At 34.8% G+C, this 16,306-nt stretch overlaps 1 protein-coding gene across 1 annotated transcript in view; it reads right to left on the reverse strand.

Annotated features, from left to right (window-relative positions):
• Positions 1 to 16,306, reverse strand: part of COL24A1 (collagen type XXIV alpha 1 chain) — a 303,518-nt gene that overhangs the window by 96,051 nt on the left and 191,161 nt on the right. The window contains exons 33-35 of the mRNA XM_033113285.1: positions 12,141 to 12,194; positions 806 to 859; positions 360 to 413 (exon numbers count right to left, since the gene is read on the reverse strand). Of these exons, the coding sequence (XP_032969176.1) occupies positions 360 to 413; positions 806 to 859; positions 12,141 to 12,194 (162 nt within the window). The remainder of the gene's footprint in view (positions 1 to 359; positions 414 to 805; positions 860 to 12,140; positions 12,195 to 16,306) is intronic.

Raw genomic sequence — 16,306 nt, forward strand, 5'->3', positions numbered from 1 at the left:
GTTCATCACTAGTATTTGTGAATTTCGTCTTTATGCTGACATTAAAGACAATCACAGTGATTCCTCATATTTGGAAAGGGTTCTGCAAAGTACAACTGATTTACAAGAGAAAAAGATGTATGAGATTAGGACTCTAAATGCTACACAATGTGAACAGAATTTGGCACATGGCTTTGAAATTAAGGGATAAAGACAAACATTTTCTATAATGCACCAGAAAGGTTTATTATGCAATTTTTGAAGTCTTCAGGCTAAGTTTTGAGTGTCTGAAATAGGTGGACAGTGCATTAAAATGATTTCTAGTAGGTATTTACCCATAAGTCTAGCTCCACAGTGACGACAGCCAATTAAGCACTTACCCGTAACCCTGGTTCCCCAGTGACTCCAACACTGCCTGCAGGTCCAACATCTCCCTAAAAAAACAAAGGAAAAGAGTAAACTCTTTCCTACTAAAACTGCATATCTAATAATTACGGTGGTCACTTTATATGAACAAAATATGAGGACAGGGGGTTCCAAAACACTTCCCACTTTTTCCTTTTCTCTAGATTAATTTATTGTATTTTGCGTCATTAGCTTTATCTTTTGTATCCTCTCCGTCGTATAAATATATATACAAATCTGTATACATATATACAGATATTTTTCTGACAAACATTTTTTTCTGACTCATTTGAGAACACTTGCCATTTTTATATGCTGTACTTCACCTGCTTTCAAGATGGTTTTGCCAAAATGTGGCAAACATACGGGATTCGATGGTGAAAGTTTGGAGACCCTTCCCTTTACTGTGTAGGAAGGTTACCTTTGCACCTGGCTCGCCTTGCAGACCAGATTCTCCCTCAATACCTGAAGGGCCCTAGAAGAGATGATTTAACACATGGTTTGTACACACTCCTTCATCAATTACAAAGGCAATAACAACCTCATAAGATGGTAGTAATTTTTAGCACAAGGGTGAGATATCTATGTCCAGGAAAGGGTCTTTGATGCCTGGCCCGTTATAAATTTTATGGCACAAGACCAGAGAATTTCTGGGACCTTTTAACAGTTTAAATGCCAAACAATATAACCTGAAATCAAGACTTTTAAGACCAGTTTCTTCTAATTCTTCCTCTCATTCTTTAATGCTTGGTCAAAGACAAGCTATCATCCATTTCCTTTTCTAATTTTCTATTCTCCTACTCTGTGTTTGTGTGTATGTGTGTGTGTGTGTGTGAGTGTGTGTGTGTGTGTGTGTGTGTTTTCATTTTTTATCCTTCCTATCCATTTCTGTTCAGCCCTCTAGAACATAGTTCCTTAAAAAATTCAATTTTCTTTATTGGTAAAATATATCACACAAAGAAGACAAATTTATTCACATTATTAAAGATTATCTATCTATCTATCTATCTATCTATCTATCTATCAATCATCTATCTATCTGTCATCTATCTATGGCATTTTTTCCACTCTCCTTTCACAAGTGAGTCAGTTCGGAAGCTTTCAGTTCTTTTTGCCTTGAAAACACAACTTTTTGCAATCAGTGGCTGTTTCTAGGCCTGGATCTCCTACAATTGCTGTTGTACTTATTTTTTATTTATTCATTTTTTTTGTCTCTTGGAGATATTTACCTTATTTTTGAGCATGTCTGACTTTCACTCCCTGCTCCCCTTTCCCTGCTCCCTCTTCCTCTTTTCTATCCCTACTCTCTGTGTAATGTGTGTGTCCACACACACACATATGTGTACTCATAATTATAAAACACATACATATGTAATCTATAATTCCCATGTTTTTGGAGTAGAGAAGTAGTTTAAAGCATTATTTCATAATACTACCTTGACCAAAAGTTTTCTGTTTGCTTTCTATCTTTCAGGGATTCCTCAATAGTTCTGATCCATGGCTGATAGTCTTCCTTAAAATTATTATAGATTAAAATATCACTTACATCATTATAGTATGTTAGATAAAAGTATGGTTTTCCATTTTAACTTAGCCTCTCAAATCCATTTCCACATTGATTTTTTTTTCAAAATAACAACTATACATGCACAACAGTACTGACGGACTTATCATGAAAAGCCCCAGAGGCAACTATCTTATACATCAATTTTTATTTTAGTTCTCTTAGTGATTACATCTATAACTCAAAAAGTGTATCTTTACTTCGTGATGTATTACCTTGCTAAAGTTTAATTCCATTATACTCCCTCTGTCTTACCATCATTTCACCGATTTTTCCACAATTATTTAAATGTTTCTGTTGGTTACCTTTGTGACTTCTTTATTACACAAGGCAGTATAGAATGGTACTGGAGAGGAAGGAATATGAAATGAGACTGCCTGGGTTTCTTCTTTGCCTCAGAAATGATAGAATTTATATCCTACTCTAAGATTAAAATTCTCTCCTGAGAGAGAATTCCAACTCTTTCAGGACTTCTTCCATATGAAAATTGCTTTTAATCTCACAGGGCTCCTCCAGTCCTCAAATTTCTCCCAATCTGTCAGCTCCTCTTGGCTTCCTTCCTTAGGCTAAATCCAGTAGCTGATATTCTGATCTCTGTTGTACCTATTTTCTTATACCAATCTTGAATTAGCACTTTAAATTGCCTTTTCCATTTATATTCCCAGTTGAATACTGCTGGGAAAATTTACACACTTGTGCAAAGAGGCATCATTACTGTTCTGAGTCATGGTGGCTAAGAGAATGGGCTGTGGAAAGAGATGCCTAAATTTAAATGGAGGCTCCACAACTACCACTAGCTATTGCTCTTGAGCAAGTTACTTAACCATTTCATGTCCTGGTTTCTTCATCTGTAGAATGAGGATAACAACTGCATCTATCTCATAGGGTGTTGTGACAGTTCATTACTATGGCAAAGCACATAGGTATGCTAGTCACTTAGAAAGAGCTCCATAATAATTTGCTATTGTTGTCATTATTCATTCATATAACGTAAACTCACAGCCTCCTACTTCAGCTTGACTTTTAGTAAGGTATGCTCCTTTACTTGTCTTTTGTTATTTCCTTCTTCCATTATCCCCAACCACTATTCTAAACCAGTATATTTTTCTCAACTAACTTAACCCCTACTCCTTATCACAACAGAATTCTTGTCTCCTACACTGATTAAAACAAAATAAAGCTTTCTTTTGGCTTAGAGGATGTGTAACAGATGTTATCAGCCTTTACACCCCCCCCCAACCCTAGCCTTTCTTTCTTAATTAAATTTATTGGGCTGAAATTGGGCTGAAATTGGTTACTAAAATATAGGTTTCAAGTATACAATTGTATAACACATCATCGATATATTGCATTGTATGTTCACCATCCAGAGTCAGTTCTCATTCCAGCACCATATGTTTGATCCCATTTACCCTCTTTTACCACCCTCCCCCCCCTTAACTTCTGGTAACTGTCTATGAATTTTTGTTTGTTTGTTTGTCTTGTTCATTTGTTGCTTTCAGTTTTGTATCCCATATATGACTGAAATCATATGGTTCTCAACCTTTTCTGTTTGGCTTATTTTGCTAATAATGATAATCTCAAGATCTAGCCATGGTGTCACAAATGACAATATTTCATCTTTTCTTATGGCCAAGTAATATTCCATTGTACATATGTACCACATCTTCTTTATTTAATTATCTATTGAAGGATACTTCAGTTGTTTCCATGACTTGGCTGCCATAAATAATGCTGCAATGATCATAGGGGTACGTACATCGTTACGGATAAATTTTTTTCAGTTTTTTGGATAGATACCCAAAAGAGGGATTGCTGGGTCATAAGTAATTCTATTCTTAATTTTTAGAGGAACCTTCATATTGTTTCCCATAGTGGCTATACCAATATATATTTCCCCCAGCAATGTATGAGGATTCCTTTTTCTCCACAACCTCTCCAACACTTGTTATTACTTGTTGCTAATAGCCATTCAAACAGGTGTGAGGTGGTATCTCGTTGCGGTTTTGATTTGTACTTCCCCAATAGCAAGTGAAGTTGAGCATTTTTTCATGTATCTATTGGCCCTTTGTACGTCTTCTTGAGAAGAGCGTCTGTTCAGGTTCTCAGCCCATTTTTTTTTTTAATTTTTATTGGGGAATATTGGCGAACGGTGTGTTTTTCCAGGACCCATCAGCTCTATGTCAAGCCGTTGTTTTCAATCTAGTTGTGGAGGGCGCAGCTCACTGGCCCATGTGGGAATCGAACCAGTGACCTCAGTGTTATGAGCACTGCGCTCTAACCGTTAAACAAACCAGCCGCCCACTGGTGGCTCAGCTCCAACCTCAAGCTGTTGTTTCTCACTGGTCCCTGTGGGAAGCGAACTGGAGACCTTGGTGTTATGAGCACTGTGCTCCAACTACTAAGCCAACCGGCCGCCGAGCCCATTTTTCAATTGGACTGATTCTTTTTTTGTTATTGAGTTGTATGACTTCTTTATATATTTTGGATATTAGACCCTTATTGGAGGTATTGTTTGCAAATATCTTCTCCCATTCGGTTGGTTGCCTCTTTGTTTTGTTGGCAGTTTCTTTTGCTGTGTGGAAGCTTTTTAGTTTGATACAGTCCCATTCATTTATTTTTGTTTTTACTTCCCTTGCCTTTGAGGTCAAATTCATAAAATCCTCTGTAAACTCAAGGTCCATAAGTTTAGTACCTATGCTTTCTTCTATGCAATTTATTGTTTTAGGTCTTATGTTTAGGTCTTTGATCTATTTTGAATTAATTTTGGTATATGGTGACAGATAGCAGTCTAGTTCTATTCTTTTGCATGTAGCTTTCCAATTTTCCCAGCACCATTTATTGAAGAGGCTTTCTTTTCTCCATTGTATGTTTTTAGCTCGTTTGTCGAAAATTATCTGCCCTATATAGGTGGGCTGATTTCTGGGTTCTCAATTCTATTCCTTTGGTCTGTGTTTCTGATTTTCTGTCAATACCATACTGTTTGATTATTGTTGTTTCTAGTATAAATTGAAGTCAGGGAGTATGATACCTCCAGCCTTGGTGTTTTTTCTCAGGATTGCTTTAGCTATTTGGGGGTCTTTTATGATTCCATAGAAATGTGATGATTTTTTTGTTCTATTTCTTGAAAAAATGTCATTGGGAATTGGATGGAGATTGTATTTAATCTGTATATTGCTTTAAGTCATATGGCCATTTTAACTATGTTGATGCTTCCAATCCATGAACACGGAATAGCTTTCCCTTTCTTTGTGTCTTCAATTTCTTTTAAAATGTCTTACAGTTTTCAGTGTATAGGTCGTTCACATCCTCTGTTAAGTTTATTCCTAGATATTTTATTCTCTTTGTTGCAATTGCCAAAGGAATTGTTTTGTTCATCTCTTTTACTGAAATTTCATTGTTATTATCAAGAAATGCAATGATTTTTGTACACTGATTTTGTATTCTGCAACTTTACGGTATTTATTTATTGTTTCTAATAGTTTTTGATGGACTCTTCAGGGTTTTCTATATAAAGAATCATGTCATCTGCAAAAAGTGACAATTTAACTTCTTCATTCCCAATTTGAGTGCATTTATTTCTCTTTCCTGGTTGCTTTGGGTAGGACTTCTAATACTCTGTTGAATAACAGTGGTGAGAAGTGGCATTCCTCTCTTGTTTCTGATATAGAGGAAAAGCTTTCAGTTTTTCACTGTTAAGTATGATATTAGCTGAGGGTTTATCATATATGGCCTTTATTTTGTTGAGGTACTTTTCTTCTATACCCATTGTATTATTTTAATCATAAGTGGATATTGTATCTTGTCAAATGCTTCTCCTACATCTATTGATATGAGATTTTTATCCTTTATTTTGTTTATGTAGCGTATCACATTGATCAATTTGCATGTGTTGAACCAACTTTGCACCCTTGAAATGAACCTCACTTAATTATGATATATAATCTTTTGAATGTATTGTTGTATTCAATTTGCTGGTATTTTGTTTAAAATTTTTACATCTGTATTCATCAGAGATATTGGTCTATAGTTTTCTTTTTTGTGTTATCCTTACCAGGTTTTGGTATCAGGGTAATGTTGGCCTCATAAAATGAGTTAGGAAGTATGCCTCTTCAATTTTTTGGAAAAGTTTGAGGAGGACAGGTATTGAGTCATATTTGAATGTTTGGTAGAGTTCACCAGAGAAGGCATCTGATGCTGGAGTTTTGCTTTTGCAGAGGTTTAGGATGATGTTTCAATTTCCTTACTGTTGATCAGTCTATTTCGATTTTCTAGTTTTTTGTGATTCAGTCTAGGAAGGTCATATATTTCTAAGCACTTGTCCATTTCATCTAGGTAATTAAATTTTGTGGCATATAGTCCTTCATAGTATTCTTGTATGACTCTGTATTTCTGTGGTATCCATGGTAATTTCTCTTTCACTTCTATTTGTTTTTTCCTCTTTTTTCCTAGTGAGCCTAACAGGGGTTTGTCTATTTTATTAATCTTCTCAAAGAGCCAGATCTTTGTTGCATTAATTTTTTCTATTGTTCTTTTGTTCTCTGTTTAATTGTGCTCTAATTTTTATTATTTCCTTCCTTCTGCTGACTGCGGGTTTCATTTGTTCTTTTTCTAGGTCTTTAACGTGTAATTTTAGGTTGTTTATTTGGGATTGTTTTGTTTGTTTCTTGAGCTAGGCCTGTAATGACACAAATTTCCCTTTTATTACTACTTTAACAGTATCTCAATAATTTTGATATGTTGTATTTTCATCCTCATTTGTTTCTATGTATCTTTTGATGTCTCTTTTGATTCTTTCTTTGAGCCAATAGTTCTTTGGCAACATGTTGTTTAATCTCCACATATTTGTGTTTTTCCTGCTTTCTTTTTACAGTTGATCTCTAATTTCAAAGCACTGTGGTTGGGGAATATGCTTGGTATGATTTCAATCTTCTTAAATTCATTGAGGCTAGTTTTGTGTACCAACATATGTTCTATGTCCACTAAAAAAGAATGTGTAGTCTGGTGTTCTGGGATGAAAGGCTCTGTAAATTTAAATTATACCTATTTGGCCCAATGTGTCATTTAAGGCTGATATTTCCTTATTGATTTTCTGTTTGGATGAGCTATCCATAGCTGTCAATGGGGTATTTAGGTCTACTACTTTAACTGTGTTTCTTAGTTTCACCCTTTAGTTTTGTCTGTAGTTGCTTTATATATTTTGGTGTTCCCTGATTGGGAATATATATACATATACATATACATATACATACATATACATATATATATATATATATATATATATATATATATATATATATGTCTTCTTGTTGTATTGTCCCCTTTATCATTATGAAATGTCCTTCTTTGTCTCTTGTTACCTTTCTTTATCCTGAAGTCTGTTTCATCAGATATAAGTATGACTACACCTACTTTTCTCTGGATGCCATTTGCTTGGAGTAGTGGTTTTTACCCTTTCACTTTGAGTCTATATTTGTCTTTGCAGCTGAGATGTGTCTCTTGATGGTAGCATACAGTTGGGTTTTGTTTTTTGATTCTACCTGCTCCTCTGTGTCTTTTTCTTAGTGAGTTCAGTCCATTTTCATTTAGGTGATTATTGATATATGAGGATTTCCTATCATTCTCTTTTTTCTGGTAGCTTGGTGTCTCCATTGTTTCTTTGCCTTTATGTTTCTGTCTGTTACTTTAGTTTGGTGATACTCTATGATTTATGATTTTTTTTCTTTGTTTCCTCTGTTTTGTGTTTCAGTTTTGGATTATTTTCTTCCCTTTTTTTTGAGTGGTTACCATTAAGTTTATGTAAAAGAAAGTTTCATATATACAGTAGTCCTTTTTCTTTAGCATGCATCTTATCTCCATTCCCCCTTGCAGATTCAGTCCTTTACCACCACCCTCCTTTTATGCTTTTGTTGTCACAAATTATCCCTGTTTATGCTATGAGTTCATTTCCAATTTGCAGTAGCAAATTGTCTTCTTATCTTTTTATTTTTTATGTTTTAGCCTCCTTTACCCTTTATGTTATGTTTAAGTCTATAGTGCCCTACTCTGAGTAGGGGTTGCCATTTCCCTGCTTTTGCGTGTCTGTCAGCCATCTTACTTGTAGTTTTGTATCCTTTTGTCTTTTTGTTTTAACTAGAATAACCTTTTCAGTAGTTCCTGTAATGCAGGCCTTGTGGTGGAAAATTCCCTCAGCTTCTGCATATCTGTAAAAGTCTTTATTACTGCTTCATATCTAAGGTATAATTTTGCGGGATATGTTATTTTTGGCTGGTAATTTCTCTCTTTCAATAGTTTGAATATTTGATTCCACTCCCTCCTAGCTTGTAGAGTTTCTGCTAAAAAATCTCATGATAATCTAATGGGCTTTCCTTTGTTATTGGCTTCTTTCTCCTGGCTTCTGTGAAAATTCTTTCTTTGTTGTTAATTTTTGACACTTTCAATATAATATGCCTTGGAGAAGGCCTTTAGGATTGAGATAATTAGGTGTTTTGTTTGCTTTTTGGATTTGAGGATCCAGTTCATTCCATAGGTTTGGGAAGTTCTCATCAACTATTTTTTTGAATAGGCTCTCTGTTCTCTTCTCCCTCTCTTCTCCTTCTGGTATACCCAGTATTCTTATATTCTTTTTTCTGATGGCGTCAGATAGTTCTTGTGTAATTCTTTCATTTCTGTTAACTTTCCAGTCTCTCTTCCATCTGTGTCATTTCCAGATTTCTATCTGTGATAACAGTAATTCTTTCCTCCATCTGGTCAGCTTTATTTCCTAAGCTCACTTTCATCCTTCTTCTCTTTTATTGAGTTCTTCAGCTCCAGAATTTCTATTTGGTTCTTTTTAAAAATTTCAATCTCTTTGAAAAGTATTCCTTCTATTCATTGATTTTATTTCTGAGTTCATTAAACTGCCCATCTGAGTTTTCTTGCATTTCATTGAGTTTTTTTTCAGAAATGCAATCTTGAATTCTCTGTCACTTAAGTCACACATTTCCATGTCTTTAAGTTTGTTTTCTTGAGATTTTTCATTTTCTTTCTGAGCTGCATTGTTATTTTGGTTGTTCATGATCATTGATGGATTATTTATCTTCCTAGGCATTTACAGGAATGAATTCAGCAGGTTGATATGAAGAGGTTTTTCATTTGTTTTCCAGTAGGTAGTGCTGGAGCATTTCATTTTCTCTTGCTCTGTTCCAACTTCTCAGGGTGGAAGATGTCCTGGGGAGGTGGTCGTCTCCTATGTAATCAGGTTGCCTTGGTCTCAGGGCACCATTCCCATGGGAAAATGTGGTGGGTGAGGGGGTTCTGAGGCCCTGCAATTTCAGTGCTGCCCCTGCAGCCAGATGCAGAGCTGCGTAGCCCTGGATGCTCCTGCTGTGATCAGCTGTAAAATATGGGGGTGGGAGTGGGCTGGGAGAGGTGGCTGGTGTGTTTTTGGCTTTGTTCTCCTTTGAGTAATGACAACTGCCAGACCACAGCTACCTCACCCATATATCTCCATTTTGTCACTAGGATTAGCTGCAGTATGCATCTGCCACTGAGAAACTATCTCTTCAGTTCTCAGGACTGTAGATATTCTGCTCTTTAACCTGACACTGCTACAGTTTTTTTCTGAGGCCCACTGCTAGCTCTGGATGGGTATGGGGAGGCAAGGTCTGGGAGGGTGCAAGGAGGCAGCCAGGCTCTGTGGCTTTGTTTTCTGCCTGGCACTGAGGGCTGCTAGACCACAGCTGCTGCACTTTGTATTCAGTCTCTGCCCCAAGGTCTCTGCCCCAATTGCTGGGTTTAGCTGTATTATATACTGATCCTTCAGGCAGGAATGCTTGGAGCCACAGCCTAAATCCTCCCCTCTCCTGGGACTGCAGTGAGCTCTGGGATGCGCCCATACACCGTCTGTTCTTCTCCCTTTCCTCCTTCCCTGTTCACCCCATTCACCCACCTTCAGATGTTTTGATGAGCGGTTCACTCAGACGTGTTTGTGTGTTATGCAAGGAATCCTTTGTTGAATTATAGCTGTTCAACTTGTAACTTCAAGGGGAGAGATCAAGGGGAACCCCTCAAGCAGCTATGTTTCTGATGACACCTCAACAGTATCTTTTCAGTCAGAAGAGGATTTAAAACCAGGTACTGATACTTGTTAACCATTTATTTGGGGAAGATTAGCAGATTATGACCTTAATCTTCCTAACATTCTTCATTAGCCTCAGGAAAGGGTATTATCATCCATTCTGTTACACAACCTAGAAATTGGGGAATAATATATCCTCTTTATTACTTCTGTTTTCCCTTTACTTTCCATATCCCACAAATAGACATGTTCTACAGAATTTATGTAACAAACATTTTTCAAATCCATCCCTTTTCCTTTTCTATGCCTACTACATTAGGTCAGATTGCATGGTTGAATGCAACAGACTTTCAGTAGGTCTGTATGTCTTCACTTTTGTCTAAAATCCATCCTCCATGTGACTACTGGACTCATCTTCCAAATATACAAATTTGACTTTATCACTGCTTGTTTATACTGTACAGTTACTTATGATAGCCCAGAACATACAACGTTCATGCTTCTTAATAATGTACACAAGTCTTTTCAAGATCTAACCATTTCTCTATATCTTCACCTATTGTCACTCCTTCCTTGGACTTCAATCATCAAAGAACCCATACTGCTGTATGTTTGCACGTTCCTGCTTTTCCTGGAATTTCCTTATCTTTATTCTTTTTTTTTTATATGGCTAACTTTACTCACTCCTTAAAACTCATCTCATTCCCTGCCCAGCCTCCCAAATCTTCTTTTCTCCCTTACCCAAGGGAAGTGCTCCTAAATTTCCCTGTGAATATATCCGTCATCGGGTCTAACATATTGCAGTGTAATGATCTTTTAATGATTATATTCTGCAATAGATTATAAATTACTAAAGGATAATAATTGAAGGAGTCAGGGACCATATCTCAGCCATCCTTTTATCCCCAGTGGATATACAGTGCAGAGCAAAAAAACATGGTGTAATCATGGAATTAAAAATAGGTCAACAAAGCTGGAATACATAGAGGAGGAGAAAAGTTTTATTGGAATGTGGTTGAATAGTCCTACAGAGGTTAGATAATGTAGAACATTATTTATCATGTTAAGGAACTGACATTATTAACAGTATAACAGCCATTGAAAATTTTCAAGAAGAGGAATGATATGACAAAGATAAACTGGCAACAAGTAGCTAAGGAATGATGGGAAGAGGAGGAAACATGGCATAAAAGTGGGGGACTAGAGCACTGGCAACAGTGAGGAAAGGAAAGGTTAGAGTTCAGACATTAGGGGGGCTTATTCAAAGGGAAATGATGGCTAATTGGAGAGGATAAAGAAGGAAAAGAAGTCTAGGATGACTCAGTTTTGGATTATTGGGTAAAAGAGTTATCTTTCAGTGAGATGAGAAAAAAAGGAACAAGGACAACGGGGAAGTGATGGGTTTGGTTTAGATATTTTGAATTTGAGATGTTTTAGGATATCTATGTAAAAGAAAACAGGAAATCAATAACTGTAGCTGAAGAGAGAGGCATGAGTTAGAGCCATCCGAGAGCTATCAGAATAATACTGGTAATTAATTAGAGTCATTGTAATAATATGATTGCTAAACTGAAGAAGAGGAAGGACAACTTCACATAAAGACTGAGAAAGGCTAATCAGAAGATAAAGAGCAGAACCAGGAGACAGCAGTTCCATAGAAGCCAAGGAAGGAGAGATTTTATGTCTAATTTGTTTAGTGCTTAAGTTAACAAACAACACAATTATCAACCATTGTTTACCAGTCCAAAGTATATCCTGAAATGGGTTCAATTCTCAATATCATTCTATGAAGGAGATATAACATCTTAGCATGGAGGGCTATTAAGTTAACTCTACGTAACTGAAAGAAAAAAATTTATATAATTTAAATATTATTCTATTACTTTTTGTTCTATCACTTAAATGAACTCTTAAGAGGAAAACTTTCCACGTGTAAAATTTGGTCCATACAACGGTCATCCTGCTTTTAATCGAATTTTAGGCTTTATTTTCTGAACATGAAAAAGAAAAGAACTATAGAATTATTCTTCATAATATATGAGTATATCTAATATATCAACTAGACCTCAGAGGAGTCTTATAAAAGGTCATGAGCATTAATGAACTAAAAAGAAAGAGCCATAAAACAATTACCTCAGCACCTATGTCTCCAGGAGGTCCAGCATCACCTTGCAGTCCTCGTGGTCCCTGGATTAAAACAAATTTAAAATCTGTTTTAATCATTAAAATATGCACCTAAATATGGAATTTGCAAGATATCATATGCAATATAACACAATACACTTATTAGTATAGTACCTTATTAAAAATTTTTATCTTCAGTTTATACATCTGTGTTTCTTTTGTGAATAATATTAAGGTATATTTGGACTCAAAAGAAAAGGAAAGAAAGGACAGCATCATTCATTCTTTCATTCCCTAACTTATTTACGCATTCAATGAAGATTTGTCAAATGCCTAATAAATCAGAAATATTGTGCTAAGGACTTTCAAAAGTTACCTTATTTAATGGGTATGATAATTACAGATTTACTTTGTATTTCTGGTAAACACATGACAAACTTAACAGTTTTAAAGAAGCAAATATTTGCTCTAATGAAATAAAAATATGTTGGAGTTTGCTTGATGTCATACTTTATCATGGTACTGAGTCAACTTGAATGATTCCTGTTTCATATGAATTGATGTAACAGTGTTTACACGAGATAATCACCGAGGTGTAATAAAATGCATGTTAGGACTTTTATGGCAACCTTGGTCACCGTAATAGTGAATAGCTTAATTTTAAGTAAATGGACATTGAGTAATTAGCTTATTGCCTAACCATTTAGTTGCTGAATCTAAAGGATCTTTTTAGTGTGTGGAAGCCATTTAACTGGCTAGAATTATTTTAGATAAATTAATACTTATTTAGCAACTACAATATAATGGTATTTCTCTAGCCATCCAAAAGAGCTACTTGCACTTTTTGATCTTTCTGGAAATACAATAGTTCGATCTTTCTGGAGAGACATAATGTATGTTTTAGATTCAGAAAATAACAACATCATTCAAATTTTCAGAAAATAGCAAGATAGTGAAAATTTTTTATAAGATTATATATACTACATCACAATTTTGTGAACACCTCACTTTAAAAAAATGTAGTAATGGGGAGCAAAACTGGTATGCTTGGTTATGTTAAACTGTTTTTCTAAATTGTTACAGTAATGTTCATTAAAAATTATTGGAAAACTGTGGAAAGTACAAAAAAACAGATTAGGTCAAATACTGTAAATATTCTTTCATATTTCCTTCTAGTTCTATGAAGGGAGCTTATAATACCTCTCTATCCTTCTGTAGTATGCTTAAGATTGTATTCTAAACATAAATATTTCACCATGTTATTTTAAATATTTCTTAACAAAATTGTTCAATGATTACATAATATTCCATTTACTATTCCACGGTACCATAAATTAATCATTTTCTTAATACTAGACATTTATGTTGTTTTTAGCTGTTCTTTGTGGTAAAATTTTGCTTTAGTGAATATTATTTGCATGTTAGACTATAAATGAAAGTGAAGGTCTGTAACACAATGTGATATTGGGAACAGCTGAGATAAACATTTGAATGCTAGGATTATAAGGTTGGTACACAGGTGTCACTTAAGTTGTCCTCAATTCAACAATATAACCATTAAGGGTATTAAGAGGTCACTGATATTTTCCAACTATGGCTTATTAAATATTATGGATAACATTTTAAAATTTATTCTCCTCAGAATGTATTCCTACCCTATTATAAACACGCTGAGAGAAACACCTTTGTGCATAAGTCTTTGTGTGTATTCTGCATTTTCCCTCTTAGAATAGAGTCTGAAATGTAGTATTATTTGGTCAAAAGTCAAGTCAATTTCCTAACAGGTTGCAATAATTAGATGGCATTTATAATCTTCCATTCTTAAACTTAGTTTTCTGTTGGTATTCCAAGTTTTATAAAATGATATAATTATTTAATTAATTCTTTTTTAAAAAATTAAAGTTTATTGGGGTGACAATTGTTAGTAAAGTTACATAGAATTCAGGTGTACAATTCTGTAATACATCATGTATATCTCACATTACGTGTTCACCACCCAGAGTCAGTTCTCCTTCCATCACCATATATTTGACCCCATTTACCCTCATCTAGAACCTCCTGCCCACTTACATTCTGGTAACCACTAAGTGAAATAAGTCAGACAGAAAAAGTAGAGAACCATATGATTTCACTGATATGTGGTATATAATTATCTAATTAATTCTTCAAGCCAGAAACTTAGGAATCATACTTCACATATAGGACATCTATCTCCTGTTGATTTTTATCTCCTTTCAAATAATATATCTCTCCACTCTACTCTGAAAATCAAAAGGGTTCTACCATCTCCCATCTGGATTATTGCAACAGAAAGCCATTCTTGTCCATTCTTGCTCCCTTACAGTTTGACTTCTACCTTGTGGCTTGAGTAATTTTAACAAAGCGATAATTGGATCATAAAATTAGTTCCATCCTTTCAATGACATCCCTTTGTTCTTAGGACAAAAATACAAATCCTTGGGAACAGGACTCATAAAGCTGCATGTGTTTTATCACTTGCTTCCCTCTCTCTCTTCATCTTGCACTTACTTTTCACTTGACTCTGCGATAGTCATGTTGCCCTTCTTTTAGATCGTCACATAAATATGCAGTGTTTCCTCCTAGCTCATGACTCCGCTCTGGAATGACCTTGCCCCATCTTTCCCTAAGTAGCTACCATTCATCCTACCGTTTGAGATTACAGCTCAAATGTTCCTCCTTATGGAAGCTTTCCCTAACCCCAGAGTAGGATAGATTCTCTGTTACATATTCTCTTAGAATTGAATTCCTATACTTTACTTATGTCAATTTTAAATCATCCATTTATCTGTTATTAATTACTGTATACTTCTATCATTAGACTGAAAACTCCATGCTGACCACTATACTTCAAGTGTAGATTCTTAATATGTATTTGATTGAATGAATGAATGGTCAACTATCCAAATCCCAAAACTTGCATTGCAATGAATAAACCAGTTTTGAATCTCATCTGAGAAAAAGAGACCACTATAATAGGTGTTGGCTATAGAACAGTTGTAGTCCTCTCTACTTTGTAATTCTCAAAATATAAATGTGTTTCAACATGTCTTTTGTGTCCATCATTTACCAGTTTACTTCTGTTTTCTTTCTTAAGGCCAGGCAGCTCAAATATATGAAACAAAGCCTATTCTATCCATTATAAATTGACTTATGTTTTATTTACCAGCCCCACTAACCCTGTGACCTGAGTATCAATCTTTGGTTGCTATTAAGCCATTTAGTCCTTTATGGCTACAATAACAAATATTTTCTTGTATAAAGCCCAAAATATTTTCTTTGCTGTTGCCATAGCTCTATTGACACGTTTATCTTTACTTAAATGTGTTTTTTATTAAGACTAAGTTAGTTTTCATTCCATTTCACTTCATCTATAGTGGCTGAATGATTATACCTTTGGGTATATCACTTTCTGTGAAGTCAGTTTAATGAACATGCATTAAGTAGATATAATATGCCAGGCATTAGACCAGGAAAGAAGATTGCAAAGGTAAAAGAAATGGTCTCTGACTTCAAGGAGCTACAGACTTTTTAGAAGAAAGAGCTATTTAAGTAAATAATGCTAAAGAGAGTTGCATTGTTTTTGATGAAATAAATATTAGAATTGGGATGGCAAATCAAAAGATACAAAATATAAAGAAAACTGAGAAGGATTTAGTTTGATAAAATCAATACCATATCTAAGATTCTTTCAATGGAAATAATTATATATATGATCAAATCTTTATTTATTGTTTAGAGAGCTTACAATATAGGTTAACTGCATAAAGGAGGAAATGAATATATAGCTTTGTAACAACGATTTGACTCTTAGAACTTTCCACTTGCTACTAGCTAAATGAGTTATGCAAAGGTCACTTGTAAATCTTTGTGTCAGCTGATGGATAAGCCCAGTAATTTGAAAGATTATATTGTATTATAAATCTTAAAAAACATATTACAGTATATTACAGCTGATACCATCCAAGAAGAATGACTTCATAGGCAATAAAGAATAAATTTTGAGAAAGTAGATGTGACAAGGTCTTTTCACAATTCATTTTCCATGGAAACTGTATAATTGAACCACATTTATGAAATTGTGATATAAGTTTTTGCATTATTGATGTAACAACAGTTCTGTCATGTTTGTACATTTTGGCCAATTAGATGTAGAG

Source organism: Rhinolophus ferrumequinum, chromosome 9 (genome assembly GCF_004115265.2).
Source record: "Rhinolophus ferrumequinum isolate MPI-CBG mRhiFer1 chromosome 9, mRhiFer1_v1.p, whole genome shotgun sequence".
NCBI lineage: Eukaryota > Metazoa > Chordata > Mammalia > Chiroptera > Rhinolophidae > Rhinolophus > Rhinolophus ferrumequinum.